Source organism: Myotis daubentonii, chromosome 2 (genome assembly GCF_963259705.1).
Source record: "Myotis daubentonii chromosome 2, mMyoDau2.1, whole genome shotgun sequence".
Classification (NCBI taxonomy): Eukaryota; Metazoa; Chordata; class Mammalia; order Chiroptera; family Vespertilionidae; genus Myotis; species Myotis daubentonii.
The window spans coordinates 129,974,813-130,002,313 of NC_081841.1; the positions used below are offsets into that span (position 1 = coordinate 129,974,813).

The window sequence follows — 27,501 nt, forward strand, 5'->3', positions numbered from 1 at the left end:
GAGCCACACAGCTAGGCAGCTCCTACATTTTTGGGATCCTCTCTTGGATGCATCAAATACCCACAGCATCCTCCTCAATTGTCCAATGTGGATTTATCTTTTAAGAATCCAACTATTCTAAACTTTATTAAATGTATTTCTCTATAAGGCTCTGAGTAATGAGCTCCACAAGTAAGCAAAATGTTTTCACTTACACCGAAAATTACTTTCTTCACATTCAAAATTTCTGTCAGGGTGCCCTTAAGTTTTAATTAGTTGTGGTGAAAATCCTCCTTTGTACAATCCACATCCACCATGATTCTCAATTATTTGTTATGGAACTTTCACTTTTCAGGGATGGATTCTTTTATACACATACATACATACACACACACACACACACACACACACACGTGTGTGTGTGTGTGAGTGTATATATATTTTTTTAATTGATTTTAGAGAGGGAGAGGGAGAGGGAGAGAGAGAGAGAAACATCAATGATGAGAGAGAATCATTGATTGGCTGCCTCCCGCACACCCCCTACTGGGGATCGAGCTCACAACCCTGGCATGTGCCCTTGACCAGAAGCAAACCTGGGACCCTTCAGTCCGCAGGCCAACGCTCTATCCACTGAGCCAAATCAGCTAGGGCAAGGATGGATTCTTAATAACAAGAACTAATATCTACTCAGTGTTCACTACATATCAGGTTCTTTACTAAATCCTTACATGAATCATCCCCTAATTCTCATAACCCATTGAGATAAATTCCATTCCACTGCCCAATTCTAAAATCCAGAATCCACTCATCTTTAGAAACTTGGTTAGCATCCATGTCTTTCTGACATCTTCCCCAAATAACATTCCTCCCTGCAACCTTCCCCAGCATTTTCTATGATCTTACTGCTAATCCTCCTCCTTTTTCATTCTACCTATTTTCCCTGGATTATTGCATCCATTCCTAAGGCTTTAATAATTCTCATTTGCCAGTCTAGGAGCCTTAATTAACTTGATTAAGAATATACAGTTAAGAAATGATAGAGCAGGGACTCAAATCTGACACCAATTCTCACTCCTTTTTAAATATTTATGTATTAAATTAATTGGGGTGACATTGGTCAGCATGAACCAGGTGTGGGTTTCTATGTTATAAGATCTGTATATTGCACCGTGTGCCCACCACCTAAACTCAAATCTTCTACCTTATATTAGGAGGTCCCAATCCTCACTCTTAACCCCTGCACAATGCTGCCTCCCCAAGGGTAACTTGCCTCAGTAACTCTGAAATCCTTCTCAAAGTGCTCCAATGCCAATGTTTCAGTCCAGGCACCACCATCATTTAGTTTAACCTTTAACTAGACCTCCCACTTCATGCTTCTCTATCCACACTGCCGAACAGAAGTTTACGCGATGGAAACTTTCTATTATCTGTACTAATATGGTAGCCACTATTCACATGTGGTATCTGAGCACTTGAAATGTAGCTGGAGCTACTAAAGGTTTTTAATTTTATTTCGTTTTAATTAAACTTAAGTGGCCACACCTGGGTAATGGCTAGCACATCAGATAATACAGCTCTACATAGTCCTCAAGTCTCTCCTATTCCCAAGCCCTGAAGTCATAAGGCTCAGCCACATTCCCTCAGTCCTGTAAGCTCACTATAAACTCCCCTTTCCTTAGGCTTTTGGGTGCATATCTGTTTCTTAAATAGAAGTTATGACTTAATCTGATCCTAACTACTAAAAGAGCTCTCTTCAAGAGTTTCTATGTGATAGAGGCAGGGTCATAATGAGATGCTTGCTCCTCTCAACATGTTCAGAGAACAACCTTTCAGTGAAGAACATGAAGCAGAAATTTCTGAGGGAACAAAATGAAGGAGGCAACTCTAATATAAAAGTTTTACTAAATGGAAACTTTGCCAATAAATATTATAAATTGCCATGCATTATTTTCAAAAGAAAGAAATGTTTATAACACAAAGGATGAATTCCAGCCCATGTTGGTATTTTGCTTGGCTTGGAAAGTTTTTTAAAATATTTTTGCATTAAGTCTAAAAATTCAGTGGTTTCACATGAAAATCTGGATTTCTAGTTGTTCTTAAAAAATCCAGCGAAGAGTTGAGAAGCAGCTGTTCTCTTCCATTAGGCAAACACTCTCTAGTTTGCTACAATCCCCATTACTCCCTCTTGTACTACTGACACTGATACCCCACCCAGTTGTAAATTATTATTCTCAAAGCATGCCGCTTCCCTCTGGTGCCTATGGCCATGTGAGTCTGTGACCCCAGCAGCTTTACAAATAATTTTCATAGGAAGACTAAGTGATAAAATCATGGTTTTAATGTAGGTCCTACAATTCCTTCTCTCATACTCTTTCTACCACAGGACAATACTTGACAATAGCCCATGAACAATTGTACGATTCTACTAATTTGGGGCAATTTAGTCACATTATAATGTAAAGAAGACATCCTTCAATATCTTACCCAAAATGTCACTGAGAAAATATGGCCAGATTTGATGATTTGGTTGTTTTACGTACAACATAAAAGCCATGAGTGTCCCTAAAGATGTGCTTCCCAACCTTTTTACAGCACTCTGAGTAACTAGTCAGGGGTTCTCCCAGCCAAAAGCACACAGCCCTGGGGCTCCAGCTGCTCTCAGCCCTACCAGGCAACCCTAAGGACTGAAAGCATCACTAGCTCATCACACCTCTAATTTAAACCCCCACAGGGGAACTTATGCTCCAGATATTCTGGAACAAAAATAGTAGAAGACATAATGCAAGTTTAGAAAACATGGTGGTTGTGTATTTACAAATTCTTCTAGCAGTGCAATATCTGGCATCTAAACAGGAAAAGCAAATGAATGACTTCAGGTGATTCTAAAAGGCTGTCAAGAATTGACAAACTTTCTGATATTTCTATTTGCCAGATTAATTGATTAACTTTAGAGTGGTCCATGGCCAAAGCCCTTACATACATTAATCATAAAGTCTCAGGTCTATATTCATAAACTTAAGAAACCACAGATGCCAGATATCAGGATTTAGATTACAGCATTCAGGCCAATCTGGGAATGTATTCCAAGCAAAAGCAGTCCTGCAATACCAGTAGAGTGGCAGAGTTGGGTGTAGGGGGAAGAGTTATAATAAGTTTGATAAGACTAATGACCAGATGTGAAGCTGAAAGCCAAAGAGCCATCTTCAACCATAAGGATGAAAGCCACATGCTGGAGATGGCAGAATAGAAAGAGATAAAAACCACCTATCTCCAGATGTTTTGTTAGGTGAGAGAAAGAAGCCTGTACTTGATTAAACCTAACTGAAAAATGCCCCCACTCAGCCTACAAGGCCTTCCTCATTCACAGACCCTGTTGTCCATCAATAAATGTACAGTCTTCCTGAGTAGTGTACTCAGTCATATCTACAAATTTGTAATACCAATACTTACAGCAGGTAAAAAAGAAAAAAAGGGCATCACAAGGGTGTAAAAAGGGATGTCTATACTCTTTCTACTTAATTAGTATTGTCAGTTGTTGATTGGTTAACTGAAAAGCTAGCTTTTCCTCTGAAAAACTAGGTTAGCCTGTTGTGATTTCCAAGAAGGCTATATACTGGTCCTTCTATATCTTCTTAGGGTGAGAGATGGGTAAAACAGTGAGAATGAATGGAAGGACTACGGAGACAGATAAACCAGGGTGCACATAAATCTGATCCCTCATCTTTTAAATCAGAGTAAAACACTAGCTTCATAAAATCTTCTTGATGATTAAATAAGAAAAGGCATATAAAGGGCTTAACACAGTGCATTCAGTAAATGTTAGCTATTATTATTTACTGCTAATATCCTTGAATTTTTTTCAGCCTCATCTCTGAAATAGGATACATACTGTGTCCATGTGTGCTTAAGAATCTATTTTTATGTCATTTTTAAAATTTGTCTGTTAAATATTATATTAAATATTATATTTTTTTAAACAGGAAAAAATCTCATTTCACCATGTGTTTTGATTTGGAGTTTAGAAAATATGGTTACCATATGGACTCTACTTATTAATTCAGAAATTTGTCACATCACAATGGCTTTTGCTCAGCAAGCTTTCATTGTGAAATACCTACCCATTCCTCACTTTATATTTACTAAAGAAAAATAGAGGTCAGCATGTCAAATCAGCAAATGAGGAAAAAATGATTATCTGAACCATGTCAAGTGCTATATGAACAGATTTCAAAGAGAACAGGGCAATGAAAGTCATGATAAAAGCAAGAGTCAGTGCTCATTATTCTGCTGCTACTAGAGCAATAACCAACATGCCAAGCTACAAGGGCATCGGCTCATCTCATGCCCACACCACCCAGTGGCCACATGCTGAATTGTTAACCTTCACCTATTTCCTGAGACATACCTTCTCTCCCCCCAGGCTTAATAGTGATTGCCATATTCCTGTAACATGACCACACTTTTGGCCACAATCTGAGTGGACAGCTGACCCTGGCTACATCTGGGACTGGGAGCCTGATGTTAATCTCTCCCTGCCTATCTAGATTGTAACAGGTAAAATTCAGAAGCAGCTGGCAGCCATGTTCTGCCATGTGGACTAAATAAGACACACAGGAAGCCAGTGTGAGCAAGAGAGAAGAATGAAACAAAGAAAACCATGAGGAGAGGGAAATTCCTAGTTCTTCATATGCTCCAATTTTTAGTTCTATTCCTAAGGCCCAAATGCACGTCTGTCCTTGTATTCTGCAAGATACTTGAGCTTCCTCCCAGGAAACGCCAGAGCTGGTTTCTGTTCACAGTACCAAGAAAACCTAAGAGACTCCACCATTACACATTATTAGAAAGTGACTTGTTTGCAGTGACCCTCTCCCTCACTGTGAACTAACACATAACACAAAATCCTACTGCTCCAGTTTTGCCTATTATGTTCCAAGTCCTGAGCTAGAGGCCTTGAGAAACAGGAATGAGGAGACCACAACATAAGACAAATAAAAAATTTCTATGCATGTGAGGAAGTGTTTTGATAAATACATGAAAAGTGCGCTGAGGGAGGAAGAAGCAGCCACATGCTAATCCCCAGAGCAGTTCTACAAGTAAAAGTTTACAGTTGCAACAGCAGAAGTGCCCACAGAGATCCATATCAGGGCACTGTCAGAGCATGTGCAAATCCTATCAGTTTTCCTTTCACAAAATCTTGAAACCCACAAGTGGGAGGGAGCTTAACTCTTCTCAGGATAGGCTCCTGATTTTTACATAGGCATGTACTATCACCTTAAAAACAAGTGTAATTATTTTTTAAATGTAACTCTAAGTATCTAACTACTTTACCTGAGATTTTGCATTCAAATATTCAAAACTTCAGCTGTGATATATGAATTAATTATTCCCTATGGGAAATAAACTACCAAGTAGCTAACTTTTTTCTTAATCTTAAAAACCTTGTTTCACCCTGGCTGGCATGGTTCAGTGGTTAGAGCATCACCCTGGGCACTGAAGGGTTACAGGTTCAATTCCCAATCAAGGGCACATACCTGAGTTGCAGGTTTGATCCCTGGCTACGGTGGGGACTCATGTAGAAGGCAACCAAACGATGTGTCTCTCTCACCCTGATGTTTTCTTTCTCTCCCCTTTCTCTTTCTCTATCTCCTATTTCTCCCCTCCTTTCCACTCTCTCTGAAAATCAATGGAAAAAATTTCCTCAGGCGAGGATTTTAAAAAAATACGTATTTCTTTTATATTATTGTTATTTAATTCTCAAATTGTGGCACTCTCCTAGCTAAAGTGCATTTCAAATAACTGTTTCAAAATTTTGATCCATTTTCTCAACAAATCCATCCAATATTTGCCACCAGCTTTAACCTCACTTTTCCACATATAGTAGTATAAGAAAGGACTTTCATGTGAAATCCAGAGTTTTAAACCTTGGCCATTCATTCAAACTTCTAAAAACATTGTGTATGGACAAAATCTGTTCCAGACCGGACTTTGGCCCATTAGTTGCTAGTTTACAAAGCCCAGGCTTCCAGTTGAGCAGGGCTTAATTAGAATTTCATCCCTACCTCAACATATTCCCTATGGAAGACACAGTCCTGCCCTCCAGCAAACTAGTGAGGACAATGGACACACACTGCAAGACAAGGTGGCAAATGGAGAGAGAGATAAAAGCCTACAAAGGAGAACAAAGCACCCACCTGCTATACACCTCTCCTGACTACTGGCTCTCACAGGGTAAGTTTCAGAAGTGGCAGTAAAAACATGGCAGAGTAACACCACCCGTATATATCCAGAGAATTAAGGGGGCTCAGAACTATACAAAAGCAAATGACCAAAAAATTCAACAGCCCCCCCTTTGTGTACCTAAGGTAGATTCTTAAAACAGTCCAGCCTTATGGAACCACAGCAACAGAAAAAAAAAACAAAAAAAACAAAAACATGCCTACTGAGAGGCTTGGTGATGTCATAAACAAAAAATAAAACTTCTACTGGACATATAGGCTCCAAGAACAATGCCAGGTAATGCAGGAATATCATCTCATGTAAACCTCCCAACAACCCTAGGAAGAAACATTATTCCCAACTTACAGGTGCAGAAACTGAGACTCTGAAATTCTAAAGTGTGGGAAAGAGCCAATCATCTGGAGTCAAGTGATTCCTCTCCCATTAACTCACTGACCTGGCCAGAGACATTCAGGCTATTATTGTAGACACAAAACGGCAAGCAGTCAAGAACAACTCATTAGCTATAATAATTAAAAGTATGGAACTAGTATTTAAAAAAGCAAAGATCCTCAAAAGATAACAGAATCCCTGTTGATTATGAGAATTTAATGTTTTGATTAAGGTAATTTTAAAAATAAATACAAAGCATAAGGACCATTCAATAAATGATTTTAAAGTAATTCAACAGTAAATTTTTTAAAAAATCATTAGAATCTTCAATTTACACCATCCAGTAAAATACAGTCCAAATAAATCAACAGGTTTTTTTCACCAAATTACATAAGTAAGATGAAAGAAATATAAACATTCAATGAATCTCTGGGTAAAGAATTACTTTTTAAAAAATGATGGAAATTTTTCAATTTAAAAAGGGTAGATAGTTAAATTAAAAAGTAAATATTTTAAAAATTTTCTAGGAGAGAACCAAGATGGCGGCATAGGTTAACGCCGGAGTTTGCTGCTTTGAACAACTACTTCAAAAGTGAAACTAAAACACGGAACGGACATCACCCAGAACCACAGGAACGCTGGCTGAGTGGAAGTCCTACAACTAGGAGGAAAGAGAAACGCATACGGACACTCAGAGGAGGCGCAGTGCTGAAGTCAAATTCTGAGGTGCGGAGTGCGCGGAGCGGGCTGGCGGCGGAGGGCGCGGTTGTTGTTTTCAATCGGGAGGGAGTCGCAGACTCTGAGCTCCAGATACAGGCGAGTCTTTAGGTACCCAGGCTCAAACGGGAGAAGCGGACTGTCTGGCTTCGGTCAGAGCAAGTGCAGCTTTCTCTCCGAGCCTTGCAGCGGGTGCTGGGACTCAGAGAGGCAGAGCCCCTGGGGACAGAACTGAGAGCCGCCATAACTGCTCTCTCCGGCCCACCCTGTTGATCCTGTGCGACCCGCCCCGCCCAAGCCCTGCACAGAGGCATTTACCGGATAGCCTCAGGCAAAGGCTAGATTAGCACCTCCCTAGAGGACAGAAGTTCTCTCACTGCTGACACAGCTGATTCTCATAGCCACTTGGCCTGGAGGTCAAACCCTCCCTGGAATTAGCTACAACAATCAAGATTTATCTATAAGACTGCGAACAAAGACCACTAGGGGGTGCACCAAAGAAGCATAACAAAATGCGGAGACAAAGAAACAGGACAAAATTGTCAATGGAAGAAATAGAGTTCAGAACCACACTTTTAAGGTCTCTCAAGAACTGTTTAGAAGCTGCCGATAGACTTAATGAGATCTACACAAAAACTAATAAGACCCTCGATCTTATATTGGGGAACCAACTAGAAATTAAGCACACACGGTCTGAAATAACGAATATTAAACAGACGCCCGACAGCAGACCAGAGGAGCGCAAGAATCAAGTCAATGATTTGAATTGCGAGGAAGCAAAAAACATCCAACGGGAAAAGCAAAATGAAAAAAGAATCCAAAAATGCGAGGATAGTGTAAGGAGCCTCTGGGACAGCTTCAAGCGTACCAACATCAGAATTATAGGGGTGCCAGAAGATGAGAGAGACCAAGATATTGAAAACCTATTTGAAGAAATAATGACAGAAAACTTCCCCCACCTGGTGAAAGAAATGGACTTACAGGTCCAAGAAGCGCGGAGAACCCCAAACAAAAGGAATCCAAAGAGGACCACACCAAGACACATCATAATTAAAATGCCAAGAGCAAAAGATAAAGAGAGAATCTTAAAAACAGCAAGAGAAAGTAACTCAGTTACCTACAAGGGAATACCCATACGACTGTCAGCTGATTTCTCAACAGAAACTTTGCAGGCCAGAAGGGAGTGGCAAGAAATATTCAAAGTGATGAATACCAAGAAACTACAACCAAGATTACTTTATCCAGCAAAGCTATCATTCAGAATTGAAGGTCAGATAAAGAGCTTCACAGATAAGGAAAAGCTAAAGGAGTTCATCACCACCAAACCAGGATTATATGAAATGCTGAAAGGTATCCTTTAAGAAGAGGAAGAGGAAGAAAAAGGTAAAGATACAAATTATGAACAACAAATATGCATCTATCAACAAGTGAATCTAAGAATCAAGTGAATAAATAATCTGATGAACAGAATGAACTGTTGATTATAATAGAATCAGGGACATAGAAAGGGAATGGACTGACTATTCTTGGGGGGGAAAGGGGTGTGGGAGATGTGGGAAGAGACTGGACAAAAATCGTGCACCTATGGATGAGGACAGTGGGTGGGGAGTGAGGGCGGAGGGTGGGGCGGGAACTGGGAGGAGGGGAGTTATGGGGGGGAAAAAAAAGGAACAAATGTAATAATCTGAACAATAAAGATTTAATTTAAAAAAAAAGTAAATATTATATATATATATATATATATATACATATATATATATATATATATATATATAAAAGGCAAACAATGAAGTATAAGACTTTACCTGGATTTTAACAGATGTAGTGTTAACATCCTTACTATATGTATGGAATGTATATACAAGAAATTGTTCAAAGAGCCAAGAGAATTCCATGGATAAAATGGGCAAAGGACAGGAAAAAACAATTCACAAAAGGAAAAATATCAAGTAAATAGAAAAATATTCACTAGTTAATCAAAACATACATATTAAACATCAATGAAGTGCCACTATCAAGTAAATTCTAAAGAAGAATTTTTAAATAATAATAACCATGGCTGGTCAGATGTGGCAAAACTCATATTCTCATATGTCACTGTAAATATTATATTGCCACAAACCTTTTTAAAAGCAATACAGCAATATTCTTACAATTTTTCCTGAAGAAATAATCTAAAAATCAGGGGGGAAAACATCTATATGCACAACAATGTTCATTATAACATTTACAAAACTGGAAATAACGTAAATAGCCAAAAATAAGCGACAGATAAATTACTGTGTACCTACCACATTATCAGCACCTTGAGAGAGGGCTGCTTTGTTCTTGATGGAAAATCCAGGGCCAAGTTCATAATAGCACAAACATTAGATAAATAAGTAAATATTGAGGAAAAGGAAAATACACCACTTCTCAAAATGATGGTTAAAGATTAGATAGTTGGTGGCTCAATTTTAAGTGCGGGCAAGAATATAAAAGTGCAATTAGTCATTGTGCTAAGAGGTTAATAAGCAATTATTCTTTATTATGGTTACATTATCTTTATTTAAAATGTAAACATGCCTGAGGATTACTGTTATGATTACTGAAGATATAAGCTGATCCTCAGAAATTGGAAAACTAGAAATATTTAATAACTAGCCTGGCCGCTGCGGCTAAGTGGTTGAGCATTATTGACCCATGAATCAAGAGGTTACTTAGTAGATTCCAGGTCAGGGCACAATGCCCAGGTTTCAGGCTTAATCCCCAGAAGGGGGCGTGTAGGAGGCAGCCTTTCGATGTTTCTCTCACTGATATTTTTATCTCTCTATCCCTCTCCCTTCCTCTCTTTCTAAAAAGGAATACAAATATATTTTTAAAACCTTTAATAACTAATGGAAAATTATTAAAATCCCTAAACAGCTCCATATTATAGGTAAATCTGCCCAACCTAAAAATATACTTTTACAGAGAGGTTAACAACTGACATTTATAACTTAGAGGAGACATCATTTCTGAGTCCTAACTCAGTAATAAATGAACACAGGAAGCCAAAACACATGCACTCCCCGTTTTTTTCTGAACTCTCTCTGACTCTGGGCTGAAAGAATTTATCTTACTTTCTTCTGACTTGGAGCCTTCTGGTGAGACAAGGTCAATTTTATGATGATCCCAGTGGGAATACAGAAAGGCAAGGGGTAGGTCAGGCTGGATGGGGTGAGGGTCCCTAAGTTGAACTGCAGTTCCATCTTTTAGAACACTAAAATTACAAACAGAGAGAAAGAGGGTACAAAACTTCGACAGTTCTCTAAGGCAGCAATTTCAACCTGTTTCATCTCATGGCACACATAAACTAATTACTAAAATTGTGGCTCACCAAAAATACATTCTATTTTTTGCCGATCTGACAAAAAAAATACCTATAATTTTGATTCATTCACATCAGATTGCTATTATTGTGCTGGCTGATAGCAACTTTTTTTACTTGACAATCTAAGGAAAAAGAGGTCAGTGCCCCTGACTAAGTAGTAGGTATTGCATGTTTTAAAAACTCTTGAAGCACACTAGTTGAAAATCGCTGCTCTAACATACTGTATTTAAAACTATTGTTCTCAACCCATCACATGTCATCAAATCCACTGAATGAATTACAGCCAGAATTTCTAAAAGGCTACAATAGAACAGAAAATATCAGCAATGCAGCTCCTATTAAAAAGATGGCATTTTAGTGGTTCAGTTGGTTAGAGTGTCATCAGGTACACTAGAAGCTTTCAGGTTCGATTCTCGGTCAGGGAACATACCTAGGTTGTGGGTTTGATCCCGGCTTGGGGTGCATATGGCAGGCAACAGATCCCTCTCACCAATTAAAAACATATCCTTGGGTGAGGATTTTTTTTAAAAAGATACCATTTTATATAACTTTTGTTTCAGTTATATATGTGTGTATATGTCAAAGTGTGTGTCTTGGGTAGCAATGCTAAATACATTTCTCACTATGATTTGTGATCAAAAAAGTTTCAAAAGCATTACTCAAGACAATCCAGGCCATACTTGGGGGCCTGCAAACAACCCAGAGCTAAACTACTCAGTATTTGAAACGAAAGGATTCATCAAGAAGTAGAAATGTAGAAATGAATCCAGTTCAACCAGGTATCAGGTACCAATACAAAACAAACACCTCTTCAATATTTCATCCAGGAATAAACAACTGCTGCCATCCCAAGGCTCAGGAATACATCTTAAAATTGCCTCACAAAGTGCACACCACTTCTGCCCTCTGTGCACTTTTCTCCACTTGAGGTTTTAGGATGATGTGATGCAGAGACATTACACTTACCTAGTCATTATGTGAGCAAATCATAGTGACAGAGTCATAGCTAAGAAATGCTATGCCCTCCTTTGTTAGATGAAGAAAATGAGACTTAGAGTGATGAGATGCCCTAGGAAATGTCCAAGGTCAATGTAGTATACAGCTAAATCAGACTCCCAGTCTCAGTTCTTTTCCAAGAATCCTTAAATTAAAGGCACACGGCACACTGCAGCACTCCCTGCCAGGAGACAAGTAGATGACTTTTTTATTTCCTTTTTGGTCCTATTTGCTAGTTTATTACACCACTGAGTTAATTTTTACTAATGACTAAATGAAATGTTTGAATGAGGATGCCCCCTGCCCATAAAAATAAAAGTTAGTCAGAGTGCTTATTAAAGTTGCACAAGGAAAGTTACTTTTTTTTGCATTAGGGAATTCCTAGCTAATTGTGGCATTCTCCTTTGGAATCCCATTCCAAACAGATGATTAATCAGCCGGTGTTGAATTTCATTCAGTGGACATATATTGCCTATCTCCTTTGTTCTTAGCACTGGGGATCAGATCAATTTATAGGAGGGGGGAAAAAATCTCACTCCCTTTTACCTGCAGGTTCTGCCTGCCTCCAAGGCTTGCAGAGTAGAACCATGTTGCATTAATTGGTACTGAATATGGTCAGAATATAAGGAGGTAGTTCCCCAGAGTCTCCTCCCCTATAACCCACCACCACCTCCTCAGGGCCTTTTATCCAAGTAAGAATTCCAAATTATTGCAACCAGAGGTTTTGTGAATTCTGGCTATTATAGTTATTCATCTGGAGACAATAATGTTCCAGATTCTTCAAAGTATGACACACAGCTGGATTCTGAATTCAAGCAGACTGGCTCCTGAGTATACTTTTTTTTTTTTAAATAAATCTTTATTGTTCAGCCGAAGCCGGTTTGGCTCAGTGGATAGAGCGTCGGCCTGCGGACTGAAGGGTCCCGGGTTCGATTCCGGTCAAGGGCATGTACCTGGGTTGCGGGCACATCCCCAGTGGGGGATGTGCAGGAGGCGGCTGATTGATGTTTCTCTCTCATCGATGTTTCTGACTCTCTGTCTCTCTCCCTTCCTCTCTGTGGAAAATCAATAAAATATATTTAAAAAAATATCTTTATTGTTCAGATTATTACAGTTGTTCCATCTTTTTTCCCCCCATAACTCCCCTCCACCCAGTTCCCACCCCACCCTCTGCCCTTACCCAGCCCCACTGTCCTCATCCATAGCTGTACGAATTTTGTCCAGTCTCTTCCCCCACACCCCACACCCCTCCCCCCGCCCCCGAGAATTGTCAGTCTACTACCTTTCTATGCCCCTGATTCTATTATATTCACCAGTTTACTCTGTTCATCAGATTATTTATTCACTTGATTTTTAGATTCACTTGTTGATAGATATGTAATTGTTGTTCATAATTTTTATCTTTACCTTCTTCTTCCTCTTCTTAAAGAATACATTTCAGCATTTAATATAATACTGGTTTGGTGGTGATGAACTCCTTTAGCTTTTTCTTATCTGTGAAGCTCTTTATTTAACCTTCAATTCTGAATGACAGCTTTGCTGGATAAAGTAATCTTGGTTGTAGGTTCTTGCTATTCATCACTTTGAATATTTCTTGCCACTCCCTTCTAGCCTGCATAGTTTCTGTTGAAATATCAGCTGACAATCGTATGGGTACTCCCTTATAGGTAACTGACTTTTTTTCTCTTGCTGCTTTTAAGATTCTCTCTTTGTCTTTTGCCCTTGGCATTTTAATTATGATGTGTCTTGGTGTGGTCCTCTTTGGATTCCTTTTGTTTGGGGTTCTCTGCGCTTCCTGGACTTGTAAGTCTATTTCTTTCACCAGGTAGGGGAAGTTTTCTGTCATTATTTCTTCAAATAGGTTTTCAATATCTTGCTCTCTCTCTTCTTCTGGCACCCCTATAATTCGGATGTTGGGACGCTTAAAGTTATCCCAGAGGCTCCTTACACTATCTTGATATTTTTGGATTCTTTTTGCTCTTTGCTTTTCCGGTTGGGTGTTTTTTGCTTCTTCATATTTCAAATCTTTGACTCGATTCTTGGGATCCTCTTGTCTGCTGCTGGATCTCTGTATAATATTCTTTATTTCAGTCAGTGTATGCTTAATTTCTAGTTAGTCCTTTTTCATAACCTCGAGGGTCTCACTAGATTTCTTGAGGGTTTCACTAAATTTATCGGTGGTTTCTAGAAAATTCTTGAAAAACCTTATGTGTGGTTTTGAACTCTATATCCAGTAGTTTGCTTTTCTCCATTTCTGTCATTTGTGACCTGTTTCTTTGTCTCCACATTTTTTAATGCTTCCCTGTGTTGATAGAGTGGCTTTCTGTGCTAAGTGTCCTATAGGGCCCAGTGGCTCAGCCTCCCCAATTACCTGAGGTAGACACTCTTGGTGCACCCCTTTGTGGGCTGTATGCACAGTCTTGTTGTAGTTATGCCTTGATTGTTGTTGGTATCACTGGGAGGAATTGACCTCCAGGCCAACTGTCTGTAAGAATCAGCTGTGTCTACAGTGGGTGAACTTCTGTGCTGAAGACACCCTTCTGGGGCAAGACTTGCTTCAGTGGGGCTTTAGTGCTCACTGAGTCTGCCCCCTGAGTGTGTCCCTTATGGATCTGAGGAGTTGTAATCTGGATGGTCCCACTCTGACCATTAGGTACACGGGCCCTTGGATCTCTAAGGAGGTGCTAATTTAGCCTCTGCCTGAGGCTACCCAGCAGGAGCTACAGAGAGGTCAGCAGATTCCTCTTCCTTATTTGGGGTTTGGAGGTGCTCAGATGAGGGCCAGCTGTGAAGCAATGCAAGCTGCTGTGGGGCCTTGAGCCTTCTTTTGGATGTTCTGGGTCTCTCTGACCCAGCTGCAGTTTGCTAGGTAATTTTCAGATTGCAACAGGCCAGCCCATTCATATGCAAAAGCCTCTGCTCACAGCCTGGATGGGGCGAGGTCTCAGGGAATCAACAAGGTGGAGCAAACAGTTATGGCTGGTCCTCAGTCTACCCTAAGAGGCCCCGCATCTCAGTGTCCTGGTAATCACTGCAAACACCTCTGAGAAAGATGTCCTCGAGTTCCGCCCACTGCCAGACAGTCCAGTTTCTCCCCGTATGAGTCTGGGTCCCCAGAGACTCACCTGTACTGGAGTCAGGGCCATTGGGAGCTTGAGACTCCCTCCCGATTGAAAAAGACACCAGCGTCCTCCGTTGTCAGCCTTTTTCGCTCACTCACGCTCGCACCTCCATACCTGTGCACTTTATTTCCGCACCTCCTGAGTCTCAGTGTGCTTTTCTCTTTCCTTCTAGTTGTAGAATTTCCACTCAGCCAGCCTTCCTGTGGTTCTGGGTGATGTCTGTTTTGTCTTTAGTTGTAGTTTTGAAGTGGTTGTGCGAGGCAGCAATTTCAGGTGTTTACCTATGCCGCCATCTTGGTTTCTACCATGTACCGTCTCCTGAGCATACTCTTAACCAGTCCATTCTAGTGCCTCTAATGAAAGGGAGCTTTCTCTTCCTCCTCTACTAGAATGCCCTTTCCTCCACTCTAGCTTTTTCACATGAACTATTCATCCTTCAAGACCCATGTGGAGCAGAGCTCCTCTCTCTAACCACCACAGACAGTGGACAACCCCAGAGGACAATGTTTGTACTTGTTTTCATTTAGCACATCTCCTTATATTGAGATTAAAAAAAAAAAAACCCTTTTACCTATTGCATGGGTATAGACTCCTGATAAAGGAAAAATTTCCTGTAATTGTCTAATACTATCTAGAGTTATTAAAAACTCTCTGTATGAATGCTAAGACTGTTGAATTGTATTAAGATATGCCTATAAAGAATTTACAAAGATAAAGGTCTGGGGGGGCTGGATCCTACGAGAAGAAGTCTCTCCTTCCTTCAACACTTGGAGAAGAAGCTGCCACTGGACAAGGGAGCCTGTGGTAAGCTGCAGACAAGACATCAGTCTTAACCAAATTTGAACCAAGATGTCAAGGAGAAAGCTCCTACGCAAGAAATGTTAAAATGGCGCTCACTCAGAAAAGACAGTCCAGAAAGAAGCTGGAAAATGAGGAACCCAAAATACCAATGTTGGGCTTGTCCTTCACAAGTAGAACCCAGTTACAGCCAAAGCAAAGATACTCAGAAAAGGCCAATGGAATAAGCTATGTTCTATGATAGCAACAGAACAAGCCAGTGAAGCAAGCTGTTCTATAATAGCAACAGAAATCTATCCCTTAAGTCAGATTGTTTTATATATCTTATATTTCTTCCCTTGGTATCCAATAAAGTTCCAGGCATTCTTTAACTGTGCTAAGGTGGATTCAGGGTACAGTTTTATCCACTCTTGAGCCTGCAGATTAGGGCATTATCAGTCCACTATGGATCCATTTTACCTTTCTTTAGAACCCTCTGCTGGTGTGGTTCAGTTGGTTGAGCATCATCCTGGGAACTGAAAGGTCACCAGTTCAATTCCCAATCAGGGCACATGCCCAGGTTTCAGGTTTGGTCCCGTCAGGGTGTATACAGGAGGCAACCAATCAAAAATAAAGAAAAGTAAAATGTACAGAACAAGAATTATGAAATCCAAACACTCTTCCACATCTGAAAATTCTCTTTTCAATAATGAATCTTAGAGGTTGTGGTTTTATTATCTTCTAAAATTTCCTGAAAGAACCTTGTCATTTTTACCAATGTAGTATGCACATGTGCTTAAAACACAATAGGAACCCACATGTTTGTTGTTGTAATGAATGAATAATGCATGGACTTCCACAAATTTAAGACCACCCACTCCAAACTTTTCCCCACAAGTGTATATATCTGTCCACACATATATATGTGGTCATAAAGTTCACTCAATAAATGTCAATCAAATGTCTACAATAGTCCAGCCAGTGTTGCTCAGTGGTTGAGCATCAACCTATGAACCGAGAGGTCCTAGTTCCATTCCAGGTCAGGACACATGCCTGGGTTGTGGATTCCAACCCCAGTGTGGGGCATGCAGGAATCAGCCAATCAATGATTCTCTCTCATCACTAATGTTTCCATCTCTCACTCCCTCTCCCTTCCTCTCTAAACTCAATAAAAATATATATATTTTTAAAGTCTACAATAGTTAAGATGCTATACTTTCAGGGAAAATAAACATCTATCAATCACTGACAGTGAATGTTTATTGAGGGCTTACTGTGTGCCAAACAGGATACTAGACCCCAAAGATAACACAATGAATAAGACACACATATTACCCCAATAAATTCAAATTTTTAAAAAGTGTTTGCCAATGTGATAGGTGAAACATGGTATTTCCTTGTTAATTTAATTTACTCTTATTTAATTAGTATTAAGTTTATCAGCCATTTTTATTTCCTTTCTATGAATTATCCTATGTATTTTTTTAAAATTTTATTGATTTTTTTACAGAGAGGAAGGGAGAAGGACAGAGTTAGAAACATCGATGAGAGAGAAACATCGATCAGCTGCCTCCTGAACACCCTCTATTCATAGGGATGTGCGTGCAACCAAGGTACATGCCGCTGACTGGAAAGGAACCCGGGACCCCACAGTCCACAGGCCGACACTCTATCCACTGAGCCAAACCAGTTAGGGCTGAATTATCCTATATTTTATTAATGTATGCCACAAAAGAAACTAGTCTTTATTATATATGTTGCAAATGTTTTCTCTCACTTTGTCATTTGCCTTTGGACTTTAGCTGGAGGTTTTTCTCATAAAAAAAATTAAATTTTTAAATAGACAAGTTTAAAGTAAAATTTTCAAGAGGTGAAATTTATTTTTTTAAAAATTTATGGTTTCCGGGGATATTTCCAAACTTAGAAATATCTCCATAATTCATTGTCAAAGTTCTCCATGTTTTTTTCTAGCATTTTAATGCAATTTTTACCTTTAGGCAATTGTACCATCTGGAATACAGATTAAGAATTAAGGATCGCCGAAACCGGTTTGGCTCAGTGCATAGAGCATCGGCCTGTAGACTGAAAGGTCCCAGGTTCGATTCCGGTTAAGGGCATGTACCTGGGTTGCGGGCACATCCCCAGTGGGAGATGTGCAGGAGGCAGCTGATCAATGTTTCTCTCTCATCGACGTTTCTAACTCTCTATCTCTCTCCCTTCCTCTCTGTAAAAAATAAATAAAATATATTAAAAAAAAAAAAAGAAAGAAAAGAATTAAGGATGACATTGAGCTTTTTTTTAAATAAATTTTTATTGTTCAGATTATTACAGATGTTCCTCTTCCCCCCCCCCCCCATAGCTCCCCTCCACCCGGTTCCCACCCCACCCCGTGCCCTTATCCCCCACACACTGTGCTCGTCCATAGGTGTAAGATTTTTGTCCAATCTCTTCCTGCACCCCCCACACACCCTTCCCCCTGAGAATTGTCAGTCCACTCCCTTTCTATGCCCGATTCTACTGATTCTATTATATTCACCAGTTTATTCTGTTCATCAGATTTTTTATTCACTTGATTTTTAGATTCACTTGTTGATATGTATTTGTTGTCACTTTGGTGTTCATAATTTTTTATCTTTACCTTTTTCTTCTTCCTCTTCATAAAGAATACCCTTAAGTATTTCATATAATACTGGTTTGGTGGTGATGAACTCCTTTAGCTTTTTCTTATCTGTGAAGCTCTTTATCTGACCTTTGATTCTAAATGATAGCTTTGCTGGGTAGAGTAATCTTGGTTATAGGTTCTTGCTATTCATCACTTTGAATATTTCTTGCCACTCCCTTCTGGCCTGCAAAGTTTCTGTTGAGAAATCAGCTGACAGTCGTATGGGTACTCCCTTGTAGGTAACTGAGTTTCTTTCTCTTGCTGCTTTTAAGATTCTCTCTTTGTCTTTTGCTCTTGGCATTTTAATTATGATGTGTCTTGGTGTGGTCCTCTTTGGATTCCTTCTGTTTGGGGTTCTCTGTGCTTCCTGGACTTGTAAGTCTATTTCTTTCACCAGGGAAGTTTTCTGTCATTATTTCTTCAAATAGGTTTTCAATATCTTGTTCTCTCTCTTCTTCTGGCACCCCCATAATTCGGATGTTGGTACACTTGAACTTGTCCCAGAGGCTCCTTACACTAACTTCATATTTTTGGATTCTTTTTGCTTTTTGCTCTTCCAGTTGGGTGTTTTTTGCTTCTTCATATTTCAAATCTTTGACTTGATTCTTGAGATCCGCTAGTCTACTGTTGAATTTCAGTATACTATTCTTTATTTCAGTCACTGTATGCTTAATTTCTGATTGGTCCTTTTTCATATGCTTTTCGCGCGCACCTCCGCACCTCCTACCAGTCTCAATGCACTTTTTTCTTTCCTTCTAGTTGTAGAGCTTCCACTCAACAAGCTTTCCCGTGGTTTTGGATGATTGTTGTTTTATCTTTTAGTTGTAGTTTTGATATGGTTTTGAGAGGCAGCAAGTACAGGTGTTTACCTATGCCACCATCTTGGTTCTCCCCCCCGACAGTGAGCTTTATTTTTTTTATCCAAATGACTAACTGGTTTTCCCAGCATTGATTATTAAAGAATCAATTTTTCTTTAAAAAAAAAAAATGCACATAGCATCTTTGGGAACTTATGGAGAAGATAATGGACAAGTACCTATAATACTGTTTAAAATAGAAAAATGTTAATGTTTTCAAAGGTATAGACAAAGGCTATCAGGAGTCTGAAGTCAAAAGGGAAACCAGGGTTTCAAAAGAACTTATGGGTTATGGGACACTGCCACTCAGGAATGGGACATTATCTGTGTCTTAACCTTACAGTTTGGGAATGAAACAACTAGTTTCTGGCTGAAGCAGTTAATGAAAATGGCTTTGTAGGTTTAGATAAAAATCAATATTCTATCTTCATATCTTTAGTGACAGTGATATTAAATTTTGAAAAGCAAGAATACAGATCAATCTCCTTTCATGAAGACCATAATCAAATCTGAGCTCTACGTCAGCCTGCGGACCAAAAGGTCCCAGGTTCGATTCTGGTCAAGGGCACATGCCCAGGATTCAGGCTCCATCCCCAGTACGGGGTGTGCAAGAGGCAGCCCATCCATGATTCTCTCTCATCATTGATGCTTCAGTCTCTCTCTCCCTCTCCCCTCCTCTCTGAAATAAATAAAAATATTAAAAAAAAAAAAAAACCTCGGATGGAGAACCAAGATGGCGGCATAGGTTAACTCCGGAGTTTGCTGCTTTGAACAACTACTTCAAAAGTAAAACTAAAAGACGGAAGGGACATCACCCAGAACCACAGGAACGCTGGCTGAGTGGAAGTCCTACAACTAGGAGGAAAGAGAAACGCATACGGACACTCAGAGGAGGCGCAGTGCTGAAGTCAAATTCTGAGGTGCGGAGTGTGTGGAGCGGGCTGGCGGCAGAGGGCGCGGTTGTTGTTTTCAATCGGGAGGGAGTCGCAGACTCTGAGCTCCAGATACAGGCGAGTCTTTAGGGACCCAGACTCAAACGGGAGAAGCGGGACTGTCTGGCTTCGGTCAGAGCAAGTGCAGCTTTCTCTCTGAGCTTTGCAGCGGGTGCTGGGACTCAGAGAGGCAGAGCCCCTGGGGACAGAACTGAGAGCCGCCATAACTGCTCTCTCCGGCCCACCCTGTTGATCCTGTGCGACCCGCCCCACCCAAGCCCTGCACAGAGGCCTTTGCAGGATAGCCTCAGGCAAAGGCTAGATTAGCACCTCCCTAGAGGACAGAAGTTCTCTCACTGCTGACACAGCTGATTCTCATAGCCACTTGGTCAATGATTTGAAATGCGAGGAAGCAAAAAACACCCAACGGGAAAAGCAAAATGAAAAAAGAATCCAAAAATGCGAGGATAATGTAAGGAGCCTCTGGGACAGCTTCAAGCGTACCAACATCAGAATTATAGGGGTGCCAGAAGATGAGAGAGACCAAGATATTGAAAACCTATTTGAAGAAATAATGACAGAAAACTTCCCCCACCTGGTGAAAGAAATGGACTTACAGGTCCAAGAAGCGCGGAGAACCCCAAACAAAAGGAATCCAAAGAGGACCACACCAAGACACATCATAATCAAATTGCCAAGAGCAAAAGACAAAGAGAGAATCTTAAAAACAGCAAGAGAAAGAAACTCAGTTACCTACAAGGGAATACCCATACGACTGTCAGCTGATTTCTCAACAGAAACTTTGCAGGCCAGAAGGGAATGGCAAGAAATATTCAAAGTGATGAATACCAAGAACCTACAACCAAGATTACTTTATCCAGCAAAGCTATCATTCAGAATTGAAGGTCAGATAAAGAGCTTCACAGATAAGGAAAAGCTAAAGGAGTTCATCACCACCAAACCAGGATTATATGAAATGCTGAAAGGTATCCTTTAAGAAGAGGAAGAGGAAGAAAAAGGTAAAGATACAAATTATGAACAACAAATATTCATCTATCAACAAGTGAATCTAAGAATCAAGTGAATAAATAATCTGATGAACAGAATGAACTGTTGATTATAATAGAATCAGGGACATAGAAAGGGAATGGACTGACTATTCTTGGGGGGGAAAGGGGTGTGGGAGATTCGGGAAGAGAATGGACAAAAATTGTGCACCTATGGATGAGGACAGTGGGTGGGGAGTAAGGGCGGAGGGTGGGGCGGGAACTGGGAGGAGGGGAGATATGGGGGAGAAAAAAGAGGAACAAATGTAATAATCTGAATAATAAAGATTTAATTAAAAAAATAAATAAATAAATAAAATAAAAAAAATAAAAATAAAAACCTGAGCTCTAAATAACAGTTATTTTCATGTGTGAGTACAGAAATACAGACTTCTGGATCTAAGTAATAATAAAATATACGTAAAGAATAATCCTGGATTTATGAATGGGCTTTATATTTAATAGTAACTCTGTAATAAAATAAATTATATTACTTACATTGTAAATTAGGAAAGTGAATATTAAGGTAATATATAGCTAAAAATCACATTGCTTTTATTCTATAATCAAATGTAATTTATCTTTAAGTTTCTTTCATATATGATACTTCAGCTTCTCCAAATACTTTGAATGCACCCTACTAAAGCTTTTTCCTTCAAGATAAACACACTGATATGGGAATCAAGTTGACTTAGGAGCTAGGCTTGGCTCTACCACCAGCTACATGAATTTGGGCAGGTAAATTCTCTGGCCTAAATTTTCTCATATGTAAAATAAGTTGTTAGAGCAAATAACCTCTAAGATCCCTCTGAAGTTTAAAAAAAAAAAAAAAAAAAGACTGAAAGCCTACCTCTATGCCCAAACCATCAACCAAAGCAAAAAGTTTCAAAACTAATATTAAAGGAACTTAGATTTAACTACCTTTCTCCTTTTACTTGATTCAGCCAACTTACTTACGAATTTCCTAACAGCAGTCAGGCTGACAGTTTCATCTCTAGTAGTTACAGACTGGAGAAAATGACCTCTATCCTTTATTCCTTTAGAAACAATTCTGTAACAAAAGACTTTCTAGGTCCAGAAGCAATCTCTTTAATAGAATTGTGCCTCTATTGAAAAATTAAACACTCATAAGACTTCTTTGTGAATTTCAAAAGGTTTCTACATCCATGTATTCCATTTCAGCCATGAATTTCTTCTGTTTATTGCACACTGATTGCAATTGATGTATGTTTACAATCTTTTCCATTGGATCTGCACAGAAAATAAATCCATTTGGCCATTTGTTTGCAGTATGATGTAGACAAGCACAATGTATTCATCCTGGTTATACTGAAGAACCTATGATATGAATAGACCTAACAGGAAAATTTTTTGTGGCTACATTGTAAATAAAGTGCTAAAATGACTATAAAGACAGTAAACTTTGTTGCTTTACCTCTGCCTACAATTTTAGGGTATTCTCTACCTCAGCATAATTTGAACTTACATTAAGGAAACCTACTGTTTTAATGTTAAAGCCCCTTGTCATATACCTCTACAGTGTTAAACTTTTTAAAATACTAGTTGACATTATCAAAACAATTCCAGAAAATACCATAACTACTAGATTCAAGCAGCATTCCTATGAACATCAGCTTCATCAACCTAATATCTGCATATTAATGGACTATTAACGGACATTAAATTAAATTAAATAAAAAACCCTTTTGTCTGACAAATAAGGGAGCAAATCAAAGGCAGAACAAATGCCTCCACTTCTGCAAATTAAGCAAAATTAAAGCAAAAAAAGAAAGGAAGCAAGCAAAGGGAAGGAACTCAAGAGCTATTTGCAGCACTGGTCCCTTGCAAGTTCTGAAAAGGAAGGCAAAGGAGAGAAGGCGCTTCTTTGGACAGGCACTTTTCCTTTGGCCAGAAGCCCAAAGTACTCTTTTCACAACTTGCAATACTCATTGATTCAGTTTAAGGTGTCTAGGAGATGTGGATTCGGTGGGAATGTCCGGGAGAAGAGTGCATTTGCCTTCTCCGTTTGGAGCCCTAAGAACTGTACCAGAGCACTCAAAACCCTCAGTTATTTTCGCAGAGGCGGCCGGGGGCATCCTCCTCGCGCACACACCTGCTGGGTCCGGCGGCTCCTTCCTCTCCCGCCCCGGTCCTCAGAGCCGGACCAAGGTCCAGAGGCCCGCATACCGTTAGCCCGAGGGCCACCCTGGCGGCGGCCGGCGTCACCCGGCCCCTGGGAAGCCCAGAGATCACGTCCCTGTCCGAGCTCCGCTTCCCCGAGCCACGCAGCGGCGGCGCGCAGCTGGACACCGGCCTCACCAGGATGCGCATTATAATAAAAACTTGAGGGAGCATGTCTACACTTGTGCCGACCATGAGGTGCAGCCCCCAACGCGGGTTGGGGGGCCGCCGACCTGTCCCGCCCCTCCTCGCGGCCGAGGGGCAGAGGTCCGTACCTGTCCTCCGAGACGCTGATGACGCCCTCCTCCTTGGGAACGAGTACAGCCATATTCACCACCTCCTGGGAGCCCTCGACCCGCTGCAGCAGGATCGGCTTGCGGGTCAGCGGCTTGGGCTGGATCTCCGCCGCCATCAGAGGAGGGGGCGCGCCGGGAGCGCCGCTGCCAAACGCGCAGGGGGACCGTGGTGAGGAGAGCGCTCGGCCAGAGGCACACGCTGAAACAAGGACTCTGGTTGGCCCGAGCGGGACGCCGGGGACCCGCGATCATAGCCTGGCCGCCGCCTCAGGGAACGACTCTGCGCTCCCGGTTAGGAGCCCCGAAACCACCAGGACCAGTGCAGCCACCCAGCGCCACCACCAGCGGAGGGGGCGGGAGCTGGGGGCGGAGCCGGGAAAGGGCGGGGCCTGCCGCAGGGTGTGGCCGCCGGTCCGGCCCAGGCTGGATGGTGCACTTCCGGAGGGCGGTGGAGGAGGACGAAGAGGGGAGGAAACCTTAAAAGGGGCGGGCGCCGGCGCCCAATGCGCGTGCGTCTGCCCGCTTGCCCATTTCCGCCCGCCCGCCCCGCCCCTCTGCAATTCCCAAAGCCTCGCAGCACATTTCCCCAGAACGCATGCGCCTTCTGTGCTCTGCGGTTTCCTCCGACCCTCGCCACCATCCACACCCAGTGTTTAGTCCCCTCCCTTTTTAATCTCCTGTGAACGCGCAGGTCCACACCCCTGGGAACGCGCTTGCCAGGGGCCTGCCCCCTCCCGCCCCAAAATCCTTCTAAAGAGGGCGGAGGGTGGGGAGAGGAAAGCGCGCCGGGGCGAGGCCGGAAAAAGAAGCAGCCAGCTGGAGGGAAAGAAGAACTAGTTGCGACGTGACTAAGCATGCGCACAGGTTACCTGTCCGGAGCGGCTTTGGTGAAGTAGGGCGGGAGGCGGCTGACCTCTTTACACGCACTGGGCCCAGGCTACCCAGTGACACTGCACGGGCTCCTGGGAGTTGTAGTTTCTCGGGGCCTTCTCTCCCTTGGCTTTAAGTGACCTATTGCCCACTTCTCTGCGCTCCTGGCCTGGGGAGCTCAGTAGCCTCCCTGGCCGTTGGCCGAGTTGCGGCCAGGACTGACCTCTAAATGCAGGGAGCTGATGGTCAGCTGGGGCTGAACAGGCTATCCTATGCCCTTGGTTCAGGCTGCTGCCCCTAATAGTGTAACTCTAGGGGTGAGAAAAGAAGAGAATCTCTCATGTAAGTGTCTTTGAGGGAGTTTAGAGATCGTATGTAGTGTCAACCAACTATATAGGTGGTTACTAGCCTAAGGCTCCTTTAGCTCCCAAGTTAGGACTATAGCCCCACCCCCACCCCCACCCCCAAATTTGACCCCAGGCCCCATGCTCCTGGTTCTGACTCCTTTCCATTCCTTAGCAATCCAGCCTTTCTAGCTTGCTCCAAGACAATGGAGTTACTGTGATTATGTTACCAGAAAGGGGACCTGGCCCTGACCAGGTCTGCCTAAGGCAGCTGGTAGTGTGTGGGTTCTTGACTTGGTGCAGGAAAATTTTCACAAGGAATCCAGGTGAATTTTAGAAGACTTTATTAAAGCTGGGGACAGTGAAACAAAGGGCTGGGGAAATGAGCCGAGGCTGGTCTACTTTGGCCTACTAAGAAGTCAGAGAAATGGGGTCCTTGGGGACAGGTTCCGGGAGCTTGTCTGGGACTAACTACTGAGGACATGCTCCTGGGAGGCAGAGGGAGCACTGGGACCTTCCTGTGGAGGGTTTTAAAGGCTGGGCATGGAGAGGAGGATCTCAATAGAATGTTCATCAGCTTTATGCTAATGTATCAAAATTAGGTTTATTCTCTTAACTTGATCTGCCCTTGGGTGTGGTTGGCAAATGGCACTATTTGGATTTCTGCTGTTTCCCTCAGTAAGGGGATTTAAGCTATTTACTCTCTGCTTGGGGCGAGGTACAAACCATCTACTCTTAAGTGTCCTTGGTTTAGAAAAGATAGGATTTACTATATGGCTGCAAGCTGCTGCTTAACTATCTGTCTCAGTTTCCCTATTGTTCTTGTCCTGTCTCACACATAACCTCTCTCAAAGCACAGTGCAACTCTTTACCACTTCCAGTCTTTGCAGAAATTCTCTAAGGCCTTGAATGGGTAATTGAGGTATTTTCCACTTTGGGAAATAAAACGCTTTTATTTCCCAAAGTGGAAATAAACAGCTGCTAGGCTCTGTTGTTTAAAATTTGAGCCCAGTTAGCCACCAGGAGCACTTCTTAGTAGATGTCTTTTTTCTTCCCCTCAAGGTTTACACTTCCATATTCTTATCTCAACTGCTGACCTCATGCTTGAAATCCAGATTCATATATCTAATGCTACTCCACTTTATCCCTTAACTGTTTGATGTTTCAAATATCCTCAAACAGTATCTTTATAAATGTTTTTTTAATTCTCACCCAAGGACATGCTTTTATTTATGTTAGAGTGAGACCGAAAGAAAGAGAGGAACATCAAGAGAGAAAGGATGTGAAAGTGAAACATTAATCAATTGCCTCCCACAGTTGTTCAAAACTATTTTCCTAGAAGTTGTTATTGATTTTATCTTTTTCCTCACAACTCATATCCAAATCATTAACAAGTCCTATCAGCACCACCTTCAAAGCATATCTTTGTTAGGTTAGTGCCGGGGTCCAACCCCAGCAGGTCCAGGGGTCCCCAAAGGTGTGGACGGAGTCGGCGAAGAAGGAATGACACGGAGACAGCGTTCAGTTGATCAGCAACCCAGCCAGGATCTCTAGCCCGGATCTCCAGAGAGGTTCTGCTTCGGATCTCCAGCGAGGTTCTGTAGCCATGTTCCCTCGCTAGGTTCTCCAGCCAGGTTCAGTCACCAGGCTCTCCAGTCAGGTTCAGTGTCCAGGTTCCAGTCAGGTTCTCCTGCCAATCCCAAAGGTGTGGACGGAATCGGCGAAGAAGGAAGGACACGGAGACAGTGTTCAGTTGATCAGCAGCCTAGCCAGGATCTCCAGCCAGGATCTCCAGCCAAGTTCTGGTCTGGATCTCCAGAAAGGCTCTGCTTCGGATCTCCAGCCAGGTTCTGTGGCCATGTTGTCTTGCTAGGTTCTCCAGCCAGGCTCTGTAGCCATGTTCCCTCACTAGGCTCTCCAGCCAGGCTCCGTCCAGGCTCTCCAGCCAGGTTCTGTCCAGGTTCTCCAGGCAGGTCCAGTCACCAGGTTCTAGTCAGGCTCTCCTGCCAATCTCCGCAGTCAGGTTCAGTCCAGGATCCCCTGCCATGCTCTCTCGCCAGGCTTTGCCTCCAGGCTCCGAGGCCAGTCCCTGTCCAGGATCCTCCGGCATGCTCTCGCCAGCGAAGTTCTTCTGTCCCTAGAGAACGTTCTGTGTAGGTTCTGTGCCTAGGCTCTGTCTCTCTTGGTCCTGTCTTCCAAGCCCTGTCTCCTTAGTTCTGTGTTCTGAGTTCTGTCTCATGAGTTCTGTGTTCTAAGTTCTGTGACTTTCTGTCTTGTTACAACTGTATTTATACCTAGTTGATTCAATCCTATCAATCTCTATTACAAAGGTTAGGGCATTTCTTATCTCCATTCCAGGGAGAAAAGATTATGTAGTTTAAGCATGATTGTTCGTAGTTAAAGGGATTAATTACCCGCCTGGCACTTAGTTGAGGGGTTTTATTCCCTCCCTAACTTCAGGGGAAAATCCCTACCTGGGGATTCAACCTTTCTCGGAGAGGTGACTTTGGTTAAAACACAGCGCCAAGAAGGTGAGCAAACATATTAAGAACAGTATGCCATATATGCCAGGTCCCTTGAAACAGCAAGGATGGACCGGCTCCCGGCAGGTTAGGTGGCTCAGGAGACGGCGCAAGAAATAGAGTCCAGTGAATCAGAAAAGAAAGGAAAGGAAAAGGTTTATTCTGCGTCCCCGGGAGACCCACGTACCCCCAGGACAGGGCACGTGGATTCACGCCAACAGGGAGGGGGGCGCTTTTTT

At 41.9% G+C, this 27,501-nt stretch overlaps 1 protein-coding gene across 4 annotated transcripts in view; it reads right to left on the bottom strand.

Moving 5' to 3' along the window:
- The window catches only part of WDFY2 (WD repeat and FYVE domain containing 2), a 236,812-nt gene extending 212,891 nt beyond the window's left edge, over nucleotides 1-23,921 (bottom strand). For 2 of the 4 annotated variants that reach the window (XR_009451323.1, XM_059684545.1), the window contains exon 1: nucleotides 23,506-23,912. Coding sequence is in view for 3 of the 4 variants with exons in the window: in XM_059684545.1 (XP_059540528.1) it covers nucleotides 23,506-23,642 (137 nt within the window). In the remaining variant the exon portion in view is untranslated. Of the gene's footprint in view, nucleotides 1-9,596; nucleotides 9,872-23,505 lie in introns of those variants that run through there. The other 2 variants (XM_059684547.1, XM_059684546.1) reach the window with 2 other exon arrangements.
- Between the last annotated feature and the right edge of the window lie 3,580 nt (nucleotides 23,922-27,501).